The sequence below is a fragment of the Physella acuta genome, unplaced genomic scaffold (assembly GCF_028476545.2).
Source record: "Physella acuta isolate Inbredline_101_S28 unplaced genomic scaffold, ASM2847654v3 ptg000373l, whole genome shotgun sequence".
Lineage (NCBI taxonomy): Eukaryota > Metazoa > Mollusca > Gastropoda > Physidae > Physella > Physella acuta.
In genome coordinates, this window is record NW_026731892.1 from 597,465 (window position 1) to 620,301 (window position 22,837).

Below are 22,837 nucleotides of genomic sequence, written 5' to 3' on the forward strand. Positions count from 1 at the left end.
TTATTATAGATCCTATCTAAACTGTACTCAGACTTATAGTAATCTAGTCATTGGTAGCACTGAGCAGAGAGCTAAATTCTAGATCTTGAGTTGTGCACTGAGGATTTTCTCTCCCCCCCCCCCCCCCCTCTTTGTTTGCAGCACCTAGTAGATTGACATAGATCTACATCTAGATTAAGTTTCCTTATTATTTGTAGCAGATTCTAGATTTTGATTTCACTTATTTCATATGATTGGAAGCATATTCCATCTCCAGCTGAGCTTAGGGCTTAGGCCTATTTCACCATTTGTAGTATTTGATTAATTAATGTAAACACAACCAAAACACACACAATGTTAGGAAAACTCTCAATAAAATCTAGATTTTATTTGTTTTTTTTTTTTAAATGAATTTATTGATAGGTAAAGTAATTGCAAAATTAAATAAGTCACTAGATCTAAGTGTTTAGGCATCAGTTTTAATCAATAGCCTCCATGTGATGACCAGTTAATTTCTTGTCAGATGGAGAAAAATCCCGACATGGTTGAGGACCAGGGGTCACTGTAAGGTCACATTGGTTTAGATATCGGCAATTGCTATAAGAAATTGTGGCGACGTCAGTTTTGGGGTCATTCTGAATTCATGTAGGCCCAAAATAATTAGGGTATATTATCATGCATTATGATGCATGCAAGATACTTGTAACCGCCTTGCCATTTTGATCTTTTTGCTTTACACATAGCCATGAAAATCTTAACTAACATGAAAATAATTTTCAAGAGTAAAAATAGACACATAGTGCACATTTAGGGGGCCTAATATTTTAAATTTGGATTTTTCTGAAATTCTGACGGAATTAACAAAACTTAAACAAAAACTCATAAAATATAAATAAATGGTATTCTCCTAGCCTTTTTGTGTGTATCAATTGTGTATTGTAAAATACACTTAATCCTAGGTGAACATGAAGCAACAAATAAAATACGTTAAAACATAGTTTTACTTAATTTAAAAATTCTAACTAAAAAAAAGACCAAAGCTTTGAAATACAACTACGATCCACCACCTTCTGCAATTGTTAAATATTAATATCATAATTTATAATAAAGTAAGAAATTATTCCCTGTCCTATAGGCTTGGCATAAATTCGGAAATGATAGCAGACTGGAAATAGCCATACTTTATTTTAGTGTGCGTACAGAAAAATGCTCAAAGAGAAATTTCTGGTCTCAGGAAAATGTGCAAGCAGAAAATGCACAAGTAAAAATTTTTCTCTCCCACAGAGAACTCAACTATAAAGATTGTTGCAATGTGTGTATGTGTTTATGCATGTGTATTTTTGTTTGTGTCTGTGTGTAAACATACAAAGATATACTTCATATAAAGTTTTAGTAAATAAATGCTGCTTCACTTTCTAAAATTCATAGAAACATAAATATTTTTTGATTATAAATGCATCACAGGTTTTTTACCATAGGGGTTGTTGTTGACCACAGCAAGGGTTTGCGCACTTTTTGTACCATTCTTATTGCACAGTTGCTTCACCTAGACTCAAAACTAAATGCTCAGTAGAACCTTGTAGTTTATGTTAAAAACGTTTACGTTTATGATTTTTTAAAATCAATTTAATGACATTTGTTTAATTGAAGTAAGTGAAGAGTAAAATTTGCTTTAATTGTTATTGCAGAAAATTATGACACCCAGGAAGCCAAAAAGTTCTTTATGGACAATTATTCACATATTTACTACATATTCTATGACAATTTTGGTACAGTTGAAGCCGATTTGAAACAAAGAGGTTTGTTTCTCTTTTAATATATCTTTATAAAATTGTACATTTTCTATAATGTATACTAAATTTGTATTTGCTTTTTTAAATTACATTTTGAGTTTATAGAGAGATTTTAAGAAAAACAATGATCATTTGAAAATGTTAAATTATTTGCAGATGGTGGTGGTGTATATACAAACATTTTTAATCTCTTTTTTTAAAAATTGCAAATATAATTTTTTTATGTAAATTTGCTTATAATAATGAACACAATGCTAATAATATTTTAAAACTATTCTTTAACTAGCCAATAAAGCACACAGGGAAGAGCTGGAAAGTATTCTATTCATATTTGAAGTGAGTCAGAGTCTTATGTGATAAAAGTTTGAATGTCAATTAAAATATATCAATTGTTGGCCATCTATTTATAAAATTTTAGTGTCATAGTATAGAAATTTAGTTTCAAATTTCTTTTGCAGAAAATCCTCTTTCTGTTACCTGAGATTATACATAAACGATGGATGTTTCACAGTATAGGTTTGTTAATATATGTTGATTAGTTCCACATTTTACTATTCTGATTTGAATTTAGAATTTTTAAATATAGATACATTTGTATATATTTGTTATATTAAAAAAAATTAAAGTATTAAATATAAGAATATTTTTTTATATTTAGGGCGAATCATAAAAAAACTACTTCATCCAGGAAACAACTTACAGGTATTTTTTTATTTTATAGGTTCTTATGTGTAGTTAATTTTCTCAACGTTTATCTTTTTAGAATGCAACTTTTATTGATTGTTAACATTTCAATATTTAGATTCGCAGTCAAGGAGTGAGGTTTTTTCTCATCTGGTATCAATGTTTGCAAGAAAATGCCAGTGAAGAATGCCATCAGATGTTCCTTAACTTAGTACCTGGACTCAGAGATGACACGGTAGCAGATTTCAACACCCTTATATCAGAAAATGCTGCATCTTGGGCAGACAGTGAGTTTCAATATTGTCAACATAAATTAAAAATAGCTTATCTGGAATAGTTTGCCTTCTGATATTTTTACAGCATATGTTAGCTTAAAATAAGAGATATATTTTTAAAAATATCTCACTGTATATTCCAGGTGTTGGTGGTATTATTGCTGCTGGAGAAATCACTGCCATTCTTCCCAGTCAGGCAGAGAAAACCCCAGATAATATAACGAAATATTTTCTTGATAGTTTGCTCAATTTCATGGTTTCAGAGGTATTTTGAGTTCCAAGTTTTCTATTAAGCTAGCCTACATTTGCTTAACATACCTTGTTAGGTGATTAAAAACATTTTATAGTAAATTGTGATCTAATTTTTTTTCTAAGGTTATAAAAATAGAATGGATGAACAAAGAAATGAGGGAGCAGAGTTTTGACTTTTTGTTTTCAAAGTTTAAAGCAAAGTATCTGCATTGGTTGTTGCCAGACTTTGTGCACAGAGATATCTATGACCCTGTTCAAGGTATAAAACATAGTATTACATTACTTTAAAATTTCTTAGAATAACTTGTGTGTTTTCTGTGATGACATGGTTACTGTTTTTATTTATTTAGAGCTTCCTGTGGCCCGTAGCAAAGAAGTGATGAAGAAAAAAGATGAACCTTTGGCAGTTTCAGAATGTAGAGATTCATTTATATTTTGGTTGGCAAATTTTACAGTATCTAGTCTTAAACCTGATCCTGATTTGCACAAGTAAGTTTTTAAAAATGTAAACACTTAAGATTTAAACAGTAACGTTTGAAATTATATTTATGTAATTAATCAGTATGATAATAGAATGAAAGATGTTTTGATATGTTTCAGGGGTCTGTCATGTTCACTGCTCACTGAGCCTTCATCTCATACTGGAGAATTAAGGGACATGAGCAAAGGTGCTGGTGATGTTGAAGAAGGTGCATCTTCACCACTTCCAGGCAGCAAGGGCAGTACTTTATCCTCAGACATGGTAACTAATGACTCAATGGCCAGCTTGTGTGGGGAGAATCACTCGGCTTCAGAGTATGAGATTGTTAAGGCTGTCTTGTATTCTACTAGAGAAAATGTCAACACCGTTCATGAATGCTTTAGACAGGTGACTTTTTTTGAAAACCTCAAATCTATGCATTTTTCAAAAATAATACCCTTTATTGCCATCATTTCAAGCTGTTTAATTTTCTTGGGTTATTTAGAATAATGCATTTTTTTTTCTTCATAAGACCCTTCTTCAGTCATTCAGACACACTAATGCTATTAGGAAGGTGATTAGTGTTTACAAAGAATGGTTTCAAGTAAGTTTCATTAATCATATTATCATTATACATTCTGTTGAGTTTTTTTTTATCAATGTATTTATTTGGTAACTACATCTTTGGCATGTAAACCTAATTAATACATTGTAGATTTATATTTAAAAAACTTTGAGAATGCTTAAAATTATATACAAAACACCTATTGAGGGTCCCAGTTTCTAGGTAAATGTAATTGGAATTTTAAGGTTAAGAGATGTTCAATCATAGTTATGTATAAAAGACATACCATTTATTCAAGCATCCCTAATTTTAAAATTTAGGCTTTTGATGGCCTCACTGGGTGTTCAGTGTATTTTATGGGATAAACATTTTCTGCATGTTGCTCTATTATGAGACTTGATGAACACTAATTTATTTTATTGTACTGAAATTACGTTGGGTGGAAGTTTACTCTTTTATTTACTGAGCAGATAAGAGAAATAGCAAAATTAATGATAAAGATTACAACATGATAATATGTAACCCATGAAATTAATGTTGTAACTAAAGAAAAATCTTTATAGAAAGTAAAAATCAACACTCCCTCTAAGTTTCTTGCTTGAAAAGTGCTTGTTACAACAATAAGCAGTTTAGTTCATAAAATTCATCCTGCTTGAGTTAAACTTTTTTATTTGGAAATTTTAGAATTTCTTTTAATTATCAAGGGTATATATTTGAAGATAAATTCAATGATATTTTTAGATCTTTGCAGTTTCAGTACCTTGTGCTGTTTTTTTTTAATATCTTTTTAACTATCAGTTTCAAATAAAAAATTAATTTATTTAAATATAAAACTACTCTTGATCTCACTGTGCCCAGTGTTTGTTTTGTTCTGAGTTCTGTTTTTTTTTTTAATGGCAGATGTTTATTCTGTCATATTTTTTTTCTATATCTGCTAACTTTAATTTCCCAAACAAAAGCACTTTTCTTTTCACTCAATGGGCTCTGCTTAAGTCTAATAGTATTACACATTTAATTTAGCCCTTATGAAAGTAGAGGCATTTTGTTATTGTTTAATGAGAATGGTTAATATAACTCTTAACTTATTTTTAAAAAATAGTGTATACCAGTTTTACTATATAGTGAAAAATAAGTTTAAAATATTTTAGGAAAGTATAGGTAAAAGAGATCCTGTGTGACAACACTAATTATCGTTTAAGAATATTATATACATTGGTAATTTATTTTGTTCTCTAAAATGTTTACAGAATTTCAAAAAGCTAACTGCTATGATTTTGATAATATTAATTTTAAGCTTAATTTTGATAACTTCAAAACCTCAACAGCTTGGATTAATACATTTAAAAGAAATTGATTATATTATACTAAAGCACCTGCTGGCATATTTAAGCTTTTTATATTGTGAAAATACAGTATAAGTGCTTTTCTTGTAAGTTTCTCAAAGAAATAGGACCTGGAATATAAAATTAACATATTGTGGATTTATTTAGAGGAGAACATGATGGTTTAATAATGATTGCTTGCTTTTATTATGATGTTCATGCACATTCTGTCATTCAACAAAATTGGGTATGTGCTGATGATACCATTCTACTTAGAGGGAAGTGTTCCTTTTTCAGAAAAAAAAGTTTATCAGTGATTGTTTGTTTAACAATTAAAATATATTTTTGTTGTGAGCTACTTTCTCTTAAAAAATATCACTCATAAAAATTGTGTACTTCCTTATTGAATTAATTATTGTTCTTCATTTCTAATACAAAAATTCTTTTTGTGCATTTTATAACCTTTTTTTTTTTTAATAAATGTACTATCTTTAGAAGTTTAGACATCCTCTTGCTTTTATTTCTCCACAAAGTTCAATGTGTTTTTAAAACATAAGACAAAAGTTTTGTTTATGCATCTTGTTACAATTAATTTGTGATCCTTCTAGATTCAAGTTTTTAACAGCATTTTAGTGGTGGAAATGTCTCCTTATTTTCTTCTTTTAACCTAATCACAGCTTCATATGTTGTGTTTTAACTCCTCAACTCTTTATATGCATGTGTGTGAGTATCTACTACTAATTATCAATTGAGCAGCATGAAGAAGAGCGGCCAGTGTTTATGTTGGAGCCACCAAGTATAGAGAACACCACAGAGGCCATTGACCAGGTTGAACAAAATGGCGTTGACCAGGGAGAGGGGCCAGAGTTTCATCATGGTTCTCTCTCAGATATTGTGGAGGAGGATAGAAACTCATTTGATGTATGTTTTTGTGTATTCATGTCAGACAGAAATGGGTGGTTATGTGTAGCAGGGATTAAAATACATCCACATTCCTACTTACTTCCTTGTAGGGAAACAAATCACTGTTCTGAATCCAACCCATCAGCTATATGTTATGTCACTGTTGTATCAACTAAGATGCCATTGATTTTGAAGCTCAATCGCATTGTGTAATGTTGAATGTTTCATATATGTCTCACCATGTTATTCATGCATGTCAAATAATGTGAAATTCATTTAACTTAAATACCTTTATTAACTGGCATAAAATTATTACATGTATTATCAACTTCAGTATTTGTCATGTGTGTTTGTATTGGTAAAAAATACTACTACTATTATTTCTGATATATTTTAAATGTATCATTATATAAAGTAAATTCTAAAGACAGATGATATGACATTAAAAAAAAATCAAACATAGCTAGTAATTCACTTCATAAAGAATTGTCACCTGTGTGTAGTGTTTTATGATTGCATGCCCAAATAAAACAAATATTGCAATTTTCCCCTTAAATATTTTATCAAAAAGTTTGATTTAATTAAGCCTTTGAGTGATCCATGCCTCCATACCTTTTTCATAATTACACTCAGCATGTCATTTTCAGCTTTTTTTTGTCAGCACGCATATTTATGTGTATTTTCATGCTTTTCAATGTTGCCACCAGTTTTGTTATTCATTGATTGGTTTTTGTGTTGTAACCTTTTCTTATTTATCCTTCCCTGTTCATTTCACATTTGATCATATGTTAATTTAAAGATATTTTCATTTAGATTTTAAAATAAAATAATTTAATTTAGCTTTTAAAAAATTGACTTTTTATTTACTTAAAAAGGATGTTAATTCATCAATTTAACTGGTTGAAGACCAGAAACAGTTTTTACATTCATAAAGTACCTTAATTAACTAATTAACCATTGGGGTTTTCTTTCTCCTGCTATAAAGGATTCACCATCAGCTAGTGCCCTTTCCTTACAACACTTAAATGCCCCATCAGAAAATGAAGATGGTGCTAGACGAATTTACCTTAGAAATCGCTCCTACTTGGGAGCTGTGCAAGACCTAGCAGACCTTGGGGATGAAAAAAGTAAAGATGTTAGAGCAGGATTGCAAAGAATACTTCAAGTGTTCATTACTAATGCTGCCAATATTTTTCTATTGGATGCTGAAGATGATGGGCATCTGCAAGATCAGGTTTGTATCTTTTTTATACAAACAAATTTAAATTACCTTTAAATCCAGGGATATCATGTTACAAAAAACATTTAGCATAATTGCCTAAGTATTAATAAGCAAGGAAATTGAGTCTTGTTAAAAATTACACAAGTGAATACTTTCTTTTATAACTGAAGTACACTCAAATATTTACTCCATCTGTTAATTGTATTTGATAGGTGGAACTCTGCAAACGGGTGCTGAACATCTATCGCCATGTGGTCATGAACATTGAATTAAATCACCAAACATGGTAAGGTATTCTTTAATGTTATCTAAAGCTTTATTAGATAAGCCAGTCTATTATCTGAACTAAACTTGATTGTAAATTTTCTGTACACAGGGAGCAAATGTTGAAGGTGTTGTTGCGAGTTACATCTGGTGTTCTGAAGCGAAACCCTCCAAAAGAAAGATATTTAACTTTAGGAGGAAGATTAGCTCAGCCAATTTTTCAGGTATATATCTACATTTTCCATCCTTATTGTGTATAAACTCAATGAAAACAATATAGCAACATTGTTTATTTTAAACTTACTTGTGGTAATTTACTTTTTTCAAACTCACCTTAAATATTTGTGCACAATCTATCTGGAAATGTATATGAGATCAGCTTTCCAGATTTTTGTTGCACTGACATAGAATTTGACTTTGCCACGGTGTTGTCTAAAGTCAGGCAATTATCGGCCGAGGGGTCATACATAAATACTTATCACAAGTCTCATCAAACAAATTGCTTCCCATTAAATTAACCAAGAACATTATTTGCTTATAAGATAATCAACCTTTCCTCTGAAAGTAATACACAACTGAAACATTGTTGCTTCTTAGTCTTCTACTGTTTGATTTGCTACCAAGAAGTATCAAAATAAGATGCCCATTGCAGTAACACTGATAATAATATATTTATTTTCCCTACAGACATTGATAGTTACTTGGACCAAAGCAAATTTAAATGTTATGGTGACTTCAGCATTATGGGATGAATTTCTGGCAGTTCTTTCTGCTCTTACATCTTGGAAAGAACTGATTATGGAGTGGTCGGTATGTTATATTTGACTGCACTTTTCACCCAAAGTTTATTGTGAGGAGAATTTTAAATTATTTTTGCAGTAATGACCTTTCTCTTTTACTAAACATGAATTTCATTCTATCTAGAAAACAATGGAAACCCTTACAAGAGTTTTGGCAAGGCAGGTATATGGGTTAGATTTAAATGACCTCCCTTTGGAGCGATTGAGTGAGCAGAAAGAAAAAAGACGAAGGGGAAAAGGTAAAGTAAAATTAGTGGAAAATACCATTTATGTTCTTTTGTTGTAGTTGTACAGTTTACTATTAACATGCTGCATTTACTGTAAATAAGGTCCCGCCCCTTGGTTTATTAGTAATCTTTGTATTACAGAGTCTACTAAAGGAAAATCCAACTCTAAGTCAACAGCTGGAAAGCTTGAGAAAAGCTTTTCCCGAGGCTGGAGTGGTAGCGATGGCAATACTGTGAACCCACTCCGTAGCTCAACTAACAGTGCCCCAACTCCAGAGTTGACAGGATCTTTTGAAAGGGGAACCAAATACAAAAGTGATGGTACGTAACATGCCTGACTAGAGCCTGCTAAATCTGAGTATTGAAGGTGTAATTGATTGTGATAGTAAGAAGAAGTCTTATTACATTTAGGTGCTGGAGGTAAAATACGACCAGACTTATCCAAACAAAAGTCTCTGAGTGGAGAGCCATCACCAGCCCATTCCCGATGTCCATCAACGTCTACAGAATGTTTAGTCAGGTCTAGCAGTGAGGGAAACATTGCAGCGGATCCACATGAGTTGCTTGAAAAACTCAGAGGTAAGATTGTCTCAGATTGTTTTTCCTAGAAGGGAGCAATCTTTTAAAACTTAATGTGCCCTTTTATTAGAATCCTTAATAGTTTCTATTTTAATGCTATTTGTTTTGTCGATTGCTGTGTTTTTCATACTAATCTCTTTCCATTTATTTAATTTTCAAGTTTTAAAAAAATTTAAATGATCATTTTAACATAGAATGTTCTGACAAAGTTGATACTCTCATTGAAGATTAAATCATGTTGTCTTTAACAGCATGTACATTTTCTTGTTTTTGTAAGAGATTAATAACAATAAACATTGTCTTAATTTTTAAAAATCTTTTCTAAATAGCTAGCTTTCTAAATTAATATTTTTTAAAAACCTGAAATATATTAAAACAAAATGATTAGGAAAAAAGCATAATTATTAGGAAAAACAGAAACAGTGTGAACTTTTAACAATATGATGCAACCAAAAGCTCAGAATTATCAGTTTTTTTGGCAACCATAATTAAAGTTTTTAACAGCTTATTGTTTTACCTTATTGTAAATGACTCAAGACAATAACATCAAATTTAATACTAATTTCTCTCATCAATGTCTAGGTTTGGATGTATGTTTAAACTAAATGGGCATGATTTTTGTTTTCTCAAGTCTGGGGAATCAGTTTTGATTTCATGCATCTTGCTACTGTGCATTTTATATTTGAACCGCATGCCTTGCAGCTTCAAATGCTTCATCAAATCCCAGTAATAATGAGAGAAGCTCCTCCACTTTAGATGCCTCTCCCAACAGTTCAACAACACAAGCCTACACAGCTGCACATGGTATGTTTTTATACTGGTGTTTAATGACATAAGCCTAATCTTATTCCTCTTCTTAATGTACATGAATTTTAACTTATCAAGACTTTTGCTAATAACAAACAGCAAATTGGATATTACTGCTCTTAAAATTTATCAAAATATGCAATCCTGGAGCAGAAACATGTTTGGATTTGGTTGGTGGTAAAGGTAAAAACATTTCTTAGAGCCTTTATCAACAGTTTATTTTTATTCTTAGTCAACAGCAGGTTGCTTTTAGGTTTGAAAAGAGAAGAGTTGTGTTATTGTTAAGTTCTTTTAAATGTGTCTAAAAGTAACAGATCACTTTCACTTAACTTTTTCACCTTTGAGTTTAGTTGTTAAAATTCCTTGGTACACAGAGCTAAATTATCCTTGGTTCTTACAATTATTGACCCAGTGTTGTAGCCAGAATTGAGTTAATTGACTGTTAGACAAACACATAGGCCGGCTTTTACTCATAGAGCCTGGAGGGTCTAAAGTTGTCTGTCGGATGTATTGTAGAACTGTGCTAGAAAACGTTAAGTTAGAAGTTGCATCTGTAATGTACAAACATCCCAGCTCACACAGTTATAAGATTTTTAGTACTATTTTTTGTCTTCATTGAGTAAATTTACTTTTGATACTATAATATTTTAAATTGCATGTTTAACAGCATGATGAGTCCAGGGCATGTTTTTATAAAATATATTTTCAAACTTCTGTGGCTTGAATTCTGCACTGAACTATTATGTCTTGGAATTTTCATCTTTTCTTTAGATTGTTTTTTTAGCATTGCAGTTTTTTTTACACAGAATTACAGTAACAGCATTAAATCCAAGAATTGCATTTTCTCATGATTGCTAGAACATGAGACATAACAAATTATAATTGTTATAATTTTGTTAAAGATGAATCCTAAATGTAATTTTATACCTATAACAAATTATCAAATATTTGTTTTGTAGTTAAATTGAATTTAAGTTTTACCTCTTTATAAATCATTATCTTATTTATTATTGTATGTTGCATGTTAGGAGCCACTGCAATGGTTGAAGATGTTGAAGTAGCACAGATTACAACAACCTGTACAGCAGAGTTAAGCAGCATGATAGGAGTTCATTCAATTCTTGGACAGGGCAGTTATGAGGGCCTAAACACAGATAAATCAGATGATCACACAGGTTATTATTTTAGGCATAATAAAAACAATTTTTAATTTTGAAATTTAAAGTTCTTTAAGGTATAGTTAATATAATTTTATGTTTAAAAGCTTAAATAAGTTGTTATTTATTATCTGTGCCCAACTTAATTTCAGGTTCTCGATCACCCTCTCCGTCTTCTATACGATCAAAATCAGGCAGCCGTACACCCTCCCCCACAACCATGTTGATATCTGCAGATAATCATAAAGACAGTCCAACCCCAGACAGAGATTCATTGCATCTTGATATCTCTGGACCTGAAGACAGTAATGTGAACAGAGGTAAGTTGTTTGCTGCTGTATAGAGAGCATGCAATTGTCAACTCGCTGTCTATATCAGTACATTTGTAATTCAAACTTTGTAATTTTTCTCTTTTAGGATTAGATGTCTCTGTGGATTCTTTAGATGAGTTAAAAAGTATAATGGCAGGTGGTAAAGTGCCTGGGTGGATGCCAGATGTGGCTGTAGTCTTATGGCAGCGGATGCTAGGATGTTTAGGAGATGTCAATAAAATAGAAGACCCAGAAATACATGCAATAGTTTTTGATGCATTAGCTGAGCTTTTAGACACATTGTGTAGGGTAAGGATGAATACTTAATAATTTTTTTATATACAGGATAAACTTATTTTAAAGGTGGCAAGTTTTTATATTGACCTTCTTCATCTCAATTTTTAAAATGTTCATGTTCAGATGAGTGACAACCTAGGAGTAACGCAAGACAACATGTCATCCCCACCACCACCTGAACTTATTCCACCTTTACATTTTTTTTCATCCTGGCTGTTTGAGGTAAACTTTTCAAATGCTAATTATATAATGAAAATACTAATTTGCAATTACCTGCCTCTTCTGTACCACAGACAGATTTTGCCAAAGCAATATATTTTTAATAGATGATAATGACAACAAGTACAAAATAATTAAACAACCAAGGTCTGATGGCTGCATGTCAATGCTAGGGTTTACAGCATTCAATGTATTTAAATAATAAAACAATTCTAGAAAGACTCCAACAACCTAATAAATAAGTTAAAGGTTGAAGTATTATAGACTAATACAAAACCAAAGTGCACTAATGCACACAAAGTTGAAGTATTATAGACTAATACAATCAAAGTGCAAAGTCAGATTAACACTGGTCATTCAGGTGGGAAAATCTATTTAAATCATGGAGGTGGAGAAGATGTTGGTGCAGTCTGTTGTTGTCAGAGTGATGATGGTGATTGTTGATATTCTTAAAGCTTACAAATATAACTTTTCCAATATATTATCTCTAGTGTCTGAATTTAAATAACAAATACAAGAAAGGAAAGCTTATGGCTTACCAGCTAATATGTCAGTCTTTGCTCCGACGCCATGAAGTCATGCCATCTCAGCAGCTTTTATCACAGTTTTATCTAGTTTTACATGCAGGGCTGGTCTCTTCTGATCAAGTAAGAAATACAATTTTATTCAAATTTACTATAAACTAGCTCCTTTGCATTTCGTTCATATAATCTAAAACTGTTTTTTCTTGACCAGGATATTGTGAATGTTCTAGTCAGAGACTGTGGCCCCAAGTTTTTTTCACTATCATTACCTGGTTCACTGTTGCTCACCCTTGACTTTATTAAAGCTGCTGGCAGCATCATCTCAGCTGTAGATTATAAGGAGGTGAGAATTTTTTAAGATAACTTCCTGGTTGGTTGAATTTGGTTCTGTTGTGTAGTGGTTTTTTTATTTTTTTTATTATACTTTTATGTGATTTATACCATATATTTTTCAGGATTGCCTTTTTATGGTAGTTTATTTGTACTTCACAGCCACCTCGTTCAGAGGCAGTAACAGTATTAGGATCTCTTTTGTGCTATCCTCATCATTTACAAGAGATTCCAGCATTAGAACCTGAGACTATGAGTACAGTCAGTATTTTATCTGCAGACCTGAAAGATTTAGTCCTGGACTATTTACTGAAGGCAGGCAAAAGAGAGCCAGCTGGTCTGGCAAGGTACTTTATTTGTTGTGTATCATTGAACATTCTTAAAAATAATTAACAAAAAAAAACAATAGAACAAATCATCACCCCTCACAATATAAAAGTATTTATATAAATTTAGGCTGTCAATATTTTTTTTTAATCAAAACCTCATTTTGAAAATGCAAATACATTTTAAAAGTTTTTTTTTCTTTATTTAAGATGTGTGGCTGTGAGTGGCATTGCAATATTTTTATATGGAGAACTAACACATGGAACAATGCACCCCAAAATGAAAGAAGCAATTAATGTATTACTAGGAGCACTAATGGTAAGATTGATTTTCAAAATTCTTTAAGTAGATTTGATAATGATTTAATTGCTTCTGCTAATAGGTGTTATGTATAGGAGATAGGATAGTTGGGCTGTTGTGTTGTGAATAATGATAATCTGTTAACAAAAATGTTTATAATTTTTCCCCAGTGTGCTAACAAAAAGGTAGCAAAAGTAGCCACAGACATGCTGTTACTGCTTTGTGATCATGTAGACAAGCTGCTTGATTATCATCCACATATGCCCAAGAAAATCACAGAGGTAAGGCTCAGGATATATTTGTGGTGTAAAATAGCAGTTTGAAGGTAGGCATCTGGCAAAATATCCCAGATTTTAAAAAAAACAACATTTTTTAAAATCCAATACTAAATATTGAGCATGATACTATTATTTTTGTTAATGAGGGTAGGATGATAGTTTTTTTACTTCTTAAAATAAATAAAGAACTTTTGTCCTACAGGCTATTGCATCAACAGTATCATCTCTTATACCATCTCATGGTGCCAATATAAATTCTGATGAAGAGAAAAGGGTATGTTTATCTTTAAAACTATTAAATAATTATTAAATTCTTTGTACTGTTCCATTTATTCCATCATATGCTTTTTGTAAATTTAACTAGTTTTTATAAATTAAGGAAAAAGTTTTGTTCTAACCACAAGCATTTACTTTAACTTTTTCTATGTTTATTTGTATATTCCAGTTGATTGTCTCCATGATGTTTTGTATGGTAGAGTGGTGCTTGAAAATGCCAGTAGCACTCCTTATGGAGACAACAGAAAGTGATAAAAGTTGCATTTATAAAGTTTTTAGGGTTTGTACTTTTTGTATTGTTTTAATTTTTTAAAAAATCTATATTTTAACTAAAGAAAATCTTAGAAAAAACATTTTTAAAAAAGTTGAAAACTTGAAATGTTCATTACTTTTTCCATTGCTTTAATATTTGTTTATAGGTTCTTCATTCAGCAGTCACTGGACATAGTTCTTCATCTTTAACTAGAGTAAGCAAATCTCTATCAGATTTTCTGTCTGATTCTGATTTTATCAATATATGGGAACCACAGAGTGGCTCAGCACACCGACCTTTCAGTGCTGAAACTTCATTATCAGATCCATTGACAGAGACAGGGAGGTCCCAGCAGGCCGAGCTGGTCAGAAAACCTGAGACAGACATTATCAAATTGGCAGCTAGAGCTGTAAGTCACAACCCATTCTTTTTAAAAAATATTTTCCATTTATTTTTTATCCCTCACCCAATAAATCGTGCTTCAATATATTTACAGTTGATGACTCACCTTGTCAATCACATGTCTCATTTTCCCATGGGTTCCGGAGCTGCAAGGCTTCACACCACTGTTCAAGAACACCATGATTTGCCTGAATATGTGGAGGAGGACTTAAAGCCAGACATTTTCACTGCACCCAACGTGCAGGTAATGTACAAATGTGATGCTAAGTTTTCTTGTATTGATTGTGTGTTAGTACTATGTAGCCTTTTATATAATCTTTTTTTTATAGCCACTATACTGTTTTTTTATTTCAGTTTTTTGTGTTGAATCATCGCTGCCTTATATCATTCATCGAACTTCCTGCAGTGGTGAGTAAATAGAATGGCTACTATACATTTGTTTGTGTAACTGTTAACTGAACTTCATACTAATACAAATTCACGCTGCCACCTTCTTTATAATATAATGTGGTTGTGGCTAATAGTTAAATTATCAATAAAAAACTTAATCTATTCTCACAAAAACTAGCTTTGATGTTTAAACGTACAATAAAATCAGGATGCCCCAGGCGGAGGTGTAACAGCAGGACTAATGACCGCACGCACAGTGTGCCGTATTATTGTCAGAGACTTGTGTGGGAAATACTGCTGGGAGAACTCTGTTTTGTACAGCCCTCCTTGGTGCACCAAAGGATCATCACGACACAGTAAGATAAGGTTTAGAACATGAAGGATATATGTCTGCACACAAATTGATCCAACCATTGTTGACTGATTGAAATATTTTATAGATGCTCAAACTCTGCTGGGTCTAGCCACAGGAGCTGAGTTGGAACCCTTACTGATTCAAGAGGACAATGATGTTCAGAGAACCGAGGCTCTTGTTGAATACAAAGCCAGCAAATTTCCTCACTATGAGGCTGTTGGAGTAGATGGGGACAATTTGGATATGGTACATACACTATTTTTCTTCACCTCATTTTGTTTTATGATGTCCATTTTACAAGTAAATATAGAATTAAAATAAAAAAGAGCTCTACAGGTGATGTTTTTTTTTTAGATGCTTGCACACATTGGATTGACCAGTCCTGAATGCCTGCTCAGACCAGGACAGCCTTTGAACATAGCAGCTCGCCTGCCAGAAGATTTGACAGAGTCAGCTGAAGCCAGCCTGATCAAATTGATCCAACAGCAAACACAGGTGGAACATGAGCATAGACATGCACATAAAATGGATATAAGGTATATTTTTATACTCATTCATTTAATTCATTGGGTTTTGTTTCATTAGTATGTTGTGTTTTTTTTTAAAAAGCATAACACTATGATTTTAGTTTTTACTGTCATTTGATGAAACAGAATTATACTTGAGTAAAACTAAAAAATAATTTTAAATCCTTGTCCACACCATCACTAAACAGCTGTTAAATTATATTCAGGTTTTAGAATGATTTCTGTTAAATTCTAATGGTCTGAAAACAGCTTTAGTAATTATAACCAAAAAACGCATCAGTGTTATTCATAAAGGATTGTAAAATCTTGTTCATAATAATTAATTTCAAATGATCTTTATGTTTGTTATGGAAGATAACTTTGAATCTAAATACAATCAGTCTGTTTGTCATAAATTTGTTGACAAAAGCTATTATGTTGTGTTCAAACTGGTAAAATAACGGTTACATTTCAAGCAAACTACTTTGAAATAAATTTGGTATTTTAATTACTGTAACATTTTATTCTTAATGCTTACGAAGACATAAAAGGAAAAGGGATTCCGAACAGTAAGTTATATGACACTATCCAAGCTTCATAATGAACGGGTGTTCTCCATTTATCACAAGTGTTCATTCTGTATTTAAACACAGTCCAGTTTTTTTTCTCTGGAACGTGAATACATTTTGTATCCATCTATTATTCACCCATTAGTAAACAATTTTCGCCATTGAAAAAAAGGATTGAGTCATATATAAAAGCAAGGAAAAATAATTATAAATCTTATAAATATAAACAACTTACCAGATTTTGAGACATGCACATTTTTGACAAATTTGTTTGTTGTATTATTTTAATTTATATTCCAATTATTGCAGCTATTGAAAATAATTCATTTTTTTTTTTTAACAAAATAAATTAAGCAATGATTATGATAGTATTATAGTTGCTCTTGACAATTTGTAACCCTTTTTCTAATGATTGCTGTGAAACATGGAGATAACTGAAATAAAAAATAGAAAATAAATTGAACTTTAAATCAACTAGCTGCTACCTTACTACTTAAATGTATTCTATTTCTAGCTTGCGGCTTTAATGTTTACATTATGTATCTTCAGCAGTTTTGTTTTTATCATGAACTACATTCTTTTGCTGGGTAATTTGATTAGACCTGCAGTTAAAAAAAAATATTATTTTCCAAGATTATTTTGAAAGCATTGAGTTTAATAACCAAGTGTATATAAATGGGCTATATCATCCATTTACAATGTCATCAATGGAATTTTATACCCCTCCACTCATCACACACACATCCACAAGCACCTGAGAATTAAGAGCCCCCCTCTAACACATGTCCAAAGAACTTTTTGTCAGACCATCTGTTAGGATAGGTGTAATAAATGTATGACCCCCACTGCTTTCATAAAATAAGATTTATTTATAATTTTATACTCTCTGTAATGTTTTATTGTGGGATTAAGTTTATTTTGTTGCCCTGAATTTTAATGCATATTCAAATTATTTCAGAAATGAAAAATTGATTTTTAGCATCTTACAAAAAAAATAATTAGGTTTCCTACTATATTCTTTTAACTAGAAAAAATGTATTACTTTTTTGTTTTCTAGAACTGCAACATTTCTACCTAAAATTAAGCTTTTGAAACAAAATTACTAGATCTATGTAGTATTTTTTTATTTGTATGTACTGCACTTAACAAAACTTGAGTAAAAAGAAATAATTTTTCTAGAAATACATTTTCGTATTATTTTACAGAATTCATACATCATAACATTCGTAATTTAAAATTCAAACATGTTAAGTTCCCTTTTCAAACCTGACGGTCTATAGGGCAAATGAAGTAGAGTTCACCTGTTTCTGTGACCTCTGCATATGATGAGACGGAGTGGTCTTAAGGTAGAGAACTGAACTGCTAACCCATTAGTCTCGAGTTCAATCCGGGTTCAAGTCAGTAGACCGTCCCGGAGTCCACCCAACTCTGATAGGTACCTAACTCACGTTAGGGAAAATAAAGCCGGCTGGGCTTATTGCTGACCACACTCTATTCAAAATTCAACCATACTATTCACAATAATCATAAAAGATTACTTAAACAACCTATAAACATTTCTTAGGTCATTATAAAAACATAAGTATTAACATTAAATGTTAGTTGTTAAACAAAACGAGTTATTTTTAATTATTTTTTGTTTAAATCTGTGTAAACTGGGTTTTAAAACCCACATTATAGAAATAAATAAACAATTTCTTTTTTCAAAATACCGAATTTAAGGAGTAAGTTTTTTTTAAAATATCTTACGGAATTATAATTTCAAAAAATCATATCTTTCATTCTTTCATGCTTAAATTATATATTTCATTTTTTTTTAAAAATATTTTATTGTATACAATGTCTAAAGGATTTTCTTAATTAAAAAATAAATTTAGACAGATATGTTTGTTAAAATTTCTTATTCCTGTTTAAAGTATATCTTGTTGAATTAGTAATTGTCCTGATATCATTTTTACTTTTATGTTAAATCAGCTTGAAATGATTTAAATTTCACATTTTAAAACTCCATACATGTATTCACTGTAAGGAGATACAAATTTAGACAAGCAAAATGTACCTAACCTCTGTTAACTTATTCTGCAGCATGGTGGCACCTCCTGAAATGCCAGCTGAAAGCCAAGATCCAGTTTCCCCATTTCAAATGTGTAGGCTTCTTTTAGATCAACTGGGGTTGTTGTCTTGGGAAAAGAGGTAAGTTGTACCCCAACTTTAATTGACATTAAGTCACTTGCTAAAAGTATGACAATTCAAAGCAATGTATTTTGATGTTTTGGCTTAAATTGTTTCTAATTTATTTTTTCTAGACAAGTTTCTAATGCCAGTTGATATTTTGAAAGAATTTTTGCTTGTTAACATAATTTGCATTTCAATTAAAATGTTTTTTAATTTTGCTAGGTGTCATTTTGATTTGTTAAAAAAAAATGATAAAGTCCTGAGGGAATTAAAAAATTTGGATGCACAAAAATGGTAAGTTTAAATCTCTGATATTTCTTATCACACAGATGTCTCAGATTTGTTACTTTTTCAACTGAAGTGTTGTCATGAAACTAAATTTTGTTTTTCATTAATTTTTTTTTGTCTAGCCGAGAAACCCATAAAATAGCTGTGATATATATAGCCCAAGGACAAGAGGATAAAAACTCCATTTTGTCCAATAATACTGCAAGCTGTGCCTTTGAAAATTTTGTTGCTGGTCTTGGATGGGAGGTTAGTCTTTTAACAATAATGCTTTTCATTTACTCATTTAAAATAGATATATCCATTGTATTGTTCATTAGCATGAAAATGTTTATGTGTGTATAATGTTTTCTTTAGATTGAACTGGAAACACACCAAGGATTCATGGGGGGTCTTCAGCAAAACCGAACAACAGGCAGCACTGCCCCATACTGGGCCAATTCAACATGTGAAGTCATCTTTCATGTGTCGACTCGGATTCCCAGCATGGGAAGTGACTGGCATATCAAGGTCAGATACACTCCTAGTCAATTTCTCTGTATCTAAAATATATTAACTTGTATGTCAACACTGACTTTTTTTTGTTGAACTATAGCACAAGTAAATTATGTTTGTCCAGAATTGAAATAAATTTTGCTGTTTCAGATGCGGCATCTTGGCAATGATGAAATTCATATAGTTTGGTCAGAACATAGTAGAGACTACAGGAGAGGGATCATTCCCACAGAATTTGGTGACATAGTCATTATCATATATCCCCTGGCTTCAGGCCTTTACAGAATCCAGATTGACAGGAAACCAGAGGTTTGTTTGCTTGCTTTTGCATTGATCATTATTTCAGTCAGCCATTTTAAACTTTGACATTCACGATTTGTTACATTTGAATGGAAAAAAACAGGTACCGTTTTTTGGTCCTTTATTTGATGGAGCCATTGTTGACCACCATGTTCTGTCTGGGCTTGTGCGGGCTACTGCTATAAATGCCAGCCGACTGAAGCGCTCACTGATGCCCCTTTATCACTCATTGTATCCTTTCTTCAAACTATTAAAGGATAGATTAGTGAAATCTACTCAGTATAACATTCTAGCACTTTAAAAACATTGTGACCTTAACCAAGAATCAGTTATGAAGAAAGAGCCAAATGTCTTGAGACTATCATCCAGCAGCACACAGAACATACAATGTTTGAAGACTTTGCTGAAAATGTCTTTGCTCCTGTGTTGCCAGCTAATGCTGCAAGTAAGTGAATTTAGTTAACATTAATCATTATTTAAATAAAAGAGTTCTTCCCAATGAATCTCTACCTCACTCATATAGCTGCTCCATCCCATCTCCAGCTTTTCTTGCATGCTTGCTTTACCATGTTACAGCTTTTATATGAAATCTACCATCAGTCACTTGTGACAATATATGCATATTCATCCAAATCAGACAGAAATCACATTCAAATTAAGCATTGTTGAAAAAACAGTTTGAAATATGTTACATGGTTTTCTGGAAAACGCTTGTTGCAAAATTTTTCTTTATACTGATGTTTTATTTAAAATCCTTTCAGCCTTAATGTGTCTTATGAGTTGGGCTTTGTTTGTGGTGCAGCAAGCAGTGAAAGTTTTTTTAGTTATCTTATGCTATTGGATTTTCCAGAGTAAAAAAATGTTCACTGTACAGATATAACAAAACATATGTAGACTTACCATGACTTTTATCATGTTAACTAAGCTGCATTAGTGTATTAGCCTCTTGTTCATTTTGGAGACTTTTTAATGGGGTTAAAATAAATTAAATATTTGGTGTTTATTTTACTACATACACCTTTGTATTTTTGGTCCTCTTCCACTAAGGCTGAAAGGGATAAATTTGTGTTAGGTGCTGCACCCTATGTAACTGTTCACTAACTCTCTGACCATCCCTGCAGTTGTTGACGTGACACTCCCCTCTGAATCCAGTAGCAGCAGCTTGAATGAGATCCTGCAGGGACAAGTGGAGCAGACCTCATCCCAGATGTCACCCAACACATCCAGGCAGAGAGGTAGGAAACCTCAGTCTGCTCTCTGGCAAAAGGGCCTTGATAACCTTGTCTTTATCTAACCACTACACTCTCCACAGGGAAGAAGTTTCATCACTCAATCATCTGCTTATTTGTTGCTGTAACCATATGTAAATACACTCATGCTATCTTATTTCATGCTTTCTTTTGAGCTTATACTGTATGAGCAAGTTTATTCTTGATATTATTGTGAGAACTGCAAATATTGATGATAAAACGTATTCTCTCATCATCTATTATTGTCCATTTGCCTTTGTTAGAATTATATCCAGTGCTGTGCTAGTTTGTTTCTAGATGCCTGGAATGTTGGAGTGACATAGCAATACAGATTTGAATGCTTGATTCTTAATAAGCTTTTATTACAATTCTACAGAGTGACAACAACCGTTTATTTTTGTTACATTCAAGTTTAGAACAAATTGATCATGGTTTTTAATTGATAACCACTTTATACTTTCAGTCATATGGCTATTTTGAGTAGGTAGTTGGTATTTGTATCAAATTTGTTAACCAAATGTTTTAACGAGAGAAAAGGCAAGCACTGACATCTGGTTTGGACACCAGGTTTGGGCTGCTAGTGTACAGCAGACAATGTCAGTGTCTGTCTAACCTCTTTTCTTTTCTATAATTTTTCTTCGTTTGTTTGTTTTTAATTAATTTTAACCATTTTCTAGAATCAATTTAATGTTTTAAAAAGACATTTACATTTTTTTTGGTATTTACCTGTAATGCAATGCAGTTTTTTATTATTAGCAGTTAAGGAATACTTATATAACCACTGATTAATTTTTATTAAGTTTACAAGGCCTACATTTAAATGCATTTGATAGTCACACTTAAAATATTCAAATATTTTATTTATTTGTGCAATTGTAAAAATAATTTGTATCTTATGGAAAATTTGTACTAATTTTCATTTAAACAGTGTTAATTATTGTTTTTAATCATTAGTATTTGATCTGTTTTATGAAAAACATAGACAGTTTTTAAAAGTTATTTTATTGTTAAATTTTACCATAATGTTCAGATATTTCGGACCAGATTATCTATATTTTGTTAAACATTGCATTTACCTCTTAACATAGCATTTGTTTTCTCCTGACCAGAGATGGTCAATTCAAATTGTTTAATCAAAACAAGTAAAATCAAAAGTAAGACTTGGCTTCCTACTGACAAAACAAAAGATTAAAACCAGAGGCAGCTTGATTTGATTGTAGACACTCTATGTTATGTGAGAGAAGCAAGTGTGTTTTTCTGTGTTGATGATCCTAGTCTAATGAATGGTTGTAGCCAGAAGATTTCTGCTCAATAAAAAGCCATAAAAACATTTCTTCACTTCCTATTATACTAGTGTTTTCCTGTATTTCATCTGGTTTGTAATCTTTTATGTTGTTTTCCTCCTTTGGTTAACCTTTCCTTTGGTGGTGTGAAGATTTTGATGAGCACATGTATCAGCCAAGGCTAAATCAGCCAGTGTCTGGTGTTTGTGTTATTTCTAACAGCCATGTGTCCAAGCTTGACAGGTCATTGCATGGTTAGGTTATACCAGGCTGATTGCATAGTGTGTTAGACAGCATGGTTGTAGGTGCTTTCTTAAAGGGGGTTCCTATAACACTGACAAGCACTAGTTGCTTCGTACTCTGATTTTTTTAACACTAGACAAACCTGACCTTTGAATCTATTTGATATTACACAAACTATTT

General features: G+C 31.7%; 1 protein-coding gene across 10 annotated transcripts in view; it reads left to right on the forward strand.

Moving 5' to 3' along the window:
- The window catches only part of LOC131941805 (ral GTPase-activating protein subunit alpha-1), a 33,038-nt gene that overhangs the window by 3,235 nt on the left and 6,966 nt on the right, over positions 1 to 22,837 (forward strand). For 6 of the 10 annotated variants that reach the window (XM_059301334.1, XM_059301335.1, XM_059301342.1 and 3 more), the window contains exons 2-46: positions 1,668 to 1,778; positions 2,059 to 2,108; positions 2,231 to 2,288; positions 2,431 to 2,474; positions 2,575 to 2,743; positions 2,875 to 2,996; positions 3,107 to 3,242; positions 3,334 to 3,472; positions 3,584 to 3,851; positions 3,976 to 4,047; positions 6,087 to 6,251; positions 7,219 to 7,467; positions 7,668 to 7,741; positions 7,832 to 7,943; positions 8,407 to 8,529; positions 8,644 to 8,758; positions 8,888 to 9,067; positions 9,158 to 9,325; positions 10,028 to 10,129; positions 11,161 to 11,307; positions 11,442 to 11,609; positions 11,707 to 11,909; positions 12,021 to 12,119; positions 12,608 to 12,763; positions 12,852 to 12,983; positions 13,133 to 13,317; positions 13,507 to 13,615; positions 13,768 to 13,878; positions 14,078 to 14,149; positions 14,321 to 14,431; positions 14,571 to 14,813; positions 14,901 to 15,050; positions 15,161 to 15,214; positions 15,405 to 15,552; positions 15,637 to 15,797; positions 15,906 to 16,087; positions 16,600 to 16,626; positions 18,712 to 18,819; positions 19,024 to 19,095; positions 19,212 to 19,335; positions 19,444 to 19,596; positions 19,732 to 19,890; positions 19,985 to 20,112; positions 20,211 to 20,326; positions 21,003 to 21,116. In XM_059301334.1, coding sequence (XP_059157317.1) covers positions 1,668 to 1,778; positions 2,059 to 2,108; positions 2,231 to 2,288; positions 2,431 to 2,474; positions 2,575 to 2,743; positions 2,875 to 2,996; positions 3,107 to 3,242; positions 3,334 to 3,472; positions 3,584 to 3,851; positions 3,976 to 4,047; positions 6,087 to 6,251; positions 7,219 to 7,467; positions 7,668 to 7,741; positions 7,832 to 7,943; positions 8,407 to 8,529; positions 8,644 to 8,758; positions 8,888 to 9,067; positions 9,158 to 9,325; positions 10,028 to 10,129; positions 11,161 to 11,307; positions 11,442 to 11,609; positions 11,707 to 11,909; positions 12,021 to 12,119; positions 12,608 to 12,763; positions 12,852 to 12,983; positions 13,133 to 13,317; positions 13,507 to 13,615; positions 13,768 to 13,878; positions 14,078 to 14,149; positions 14,321 to 14,431; positions 14,571 to 14,813; positions 14,901 to 15,050; positions 15,161 to 15,214; positions 15,405 to 15,552; positions 15,637 to 15,797; positions 15,906 to 16,087; positions 16,600 to 16,626; positions 18,712 to 18,819; positions 19,024 to 19,095; positions 19,212 to 19,335; positions 19,444 to 19,596; positions 19,732 to 19,890; positions 19,985 to 20,112; positions 20,211 to 20,326; positions 21,003 to 21,116 — 5,889 coding nt within the window. Of the gene's footprint in view, positions 1 to 1,667; positions 1,779 to 2,058; positions 2,109 to 2,230; positions 2,289 to 2,430; positions 2,475 to 2,574; positions 2,744 to 2,874; positions 2,997 to 3,106; positions 3,243 to 3,333; positions 3,473 to 3,583; positions 3,852 to 3,975; positions 4,048 to 6,086; positions 6,252 to 7,218; positions 7,468 to 7,667; positions 7,742 to 7,831; positions 7,944 to 8,406; positions 8,530 to 8,643; positions 8,759 to 8,887; positions 9,068 to 9,157; positions 9,326 to 10,027; positions 10,130 to 11,160; positions 11,308 to 11,441; positions 11,610 to 11,706; positions 11,910 to 12,020; positions 12,120 to 12,607; positions 12,764 to 12,851; positions 12,984 to 13,132; positions 13,318 to 13,506; positions 13,616 to 13,767; positions 13,879 to 14,077; positions 14,150 to 14,320; positions 14,432 to 14,570; positions 14,814 to 14,900; positions 15,051 to 15,160; positions 15,215 to 15,404; positions 15,553 to 15,636; positions 15,798 to 15,905; positions 16,088 to 16,599; positions 16,627 to 18,711; positions 18,820 to 19,023; positions 19,096 to 19,211; positions 19,336 to 19,443; positions 19,597 to 19,731; positions 19,891 to 19,984; positions 20,113 to 20,210; positions 20,327 to 21,002; positions 21,117 to 21,594; positions 21,612 to 22,837 lie in introns of all 10 variants that reach the window. The other 4 variants (XM_059301343.1, XM_059301336.1, XM_059301337.1 and 1 more) reach the window with 4 other exon arrangements.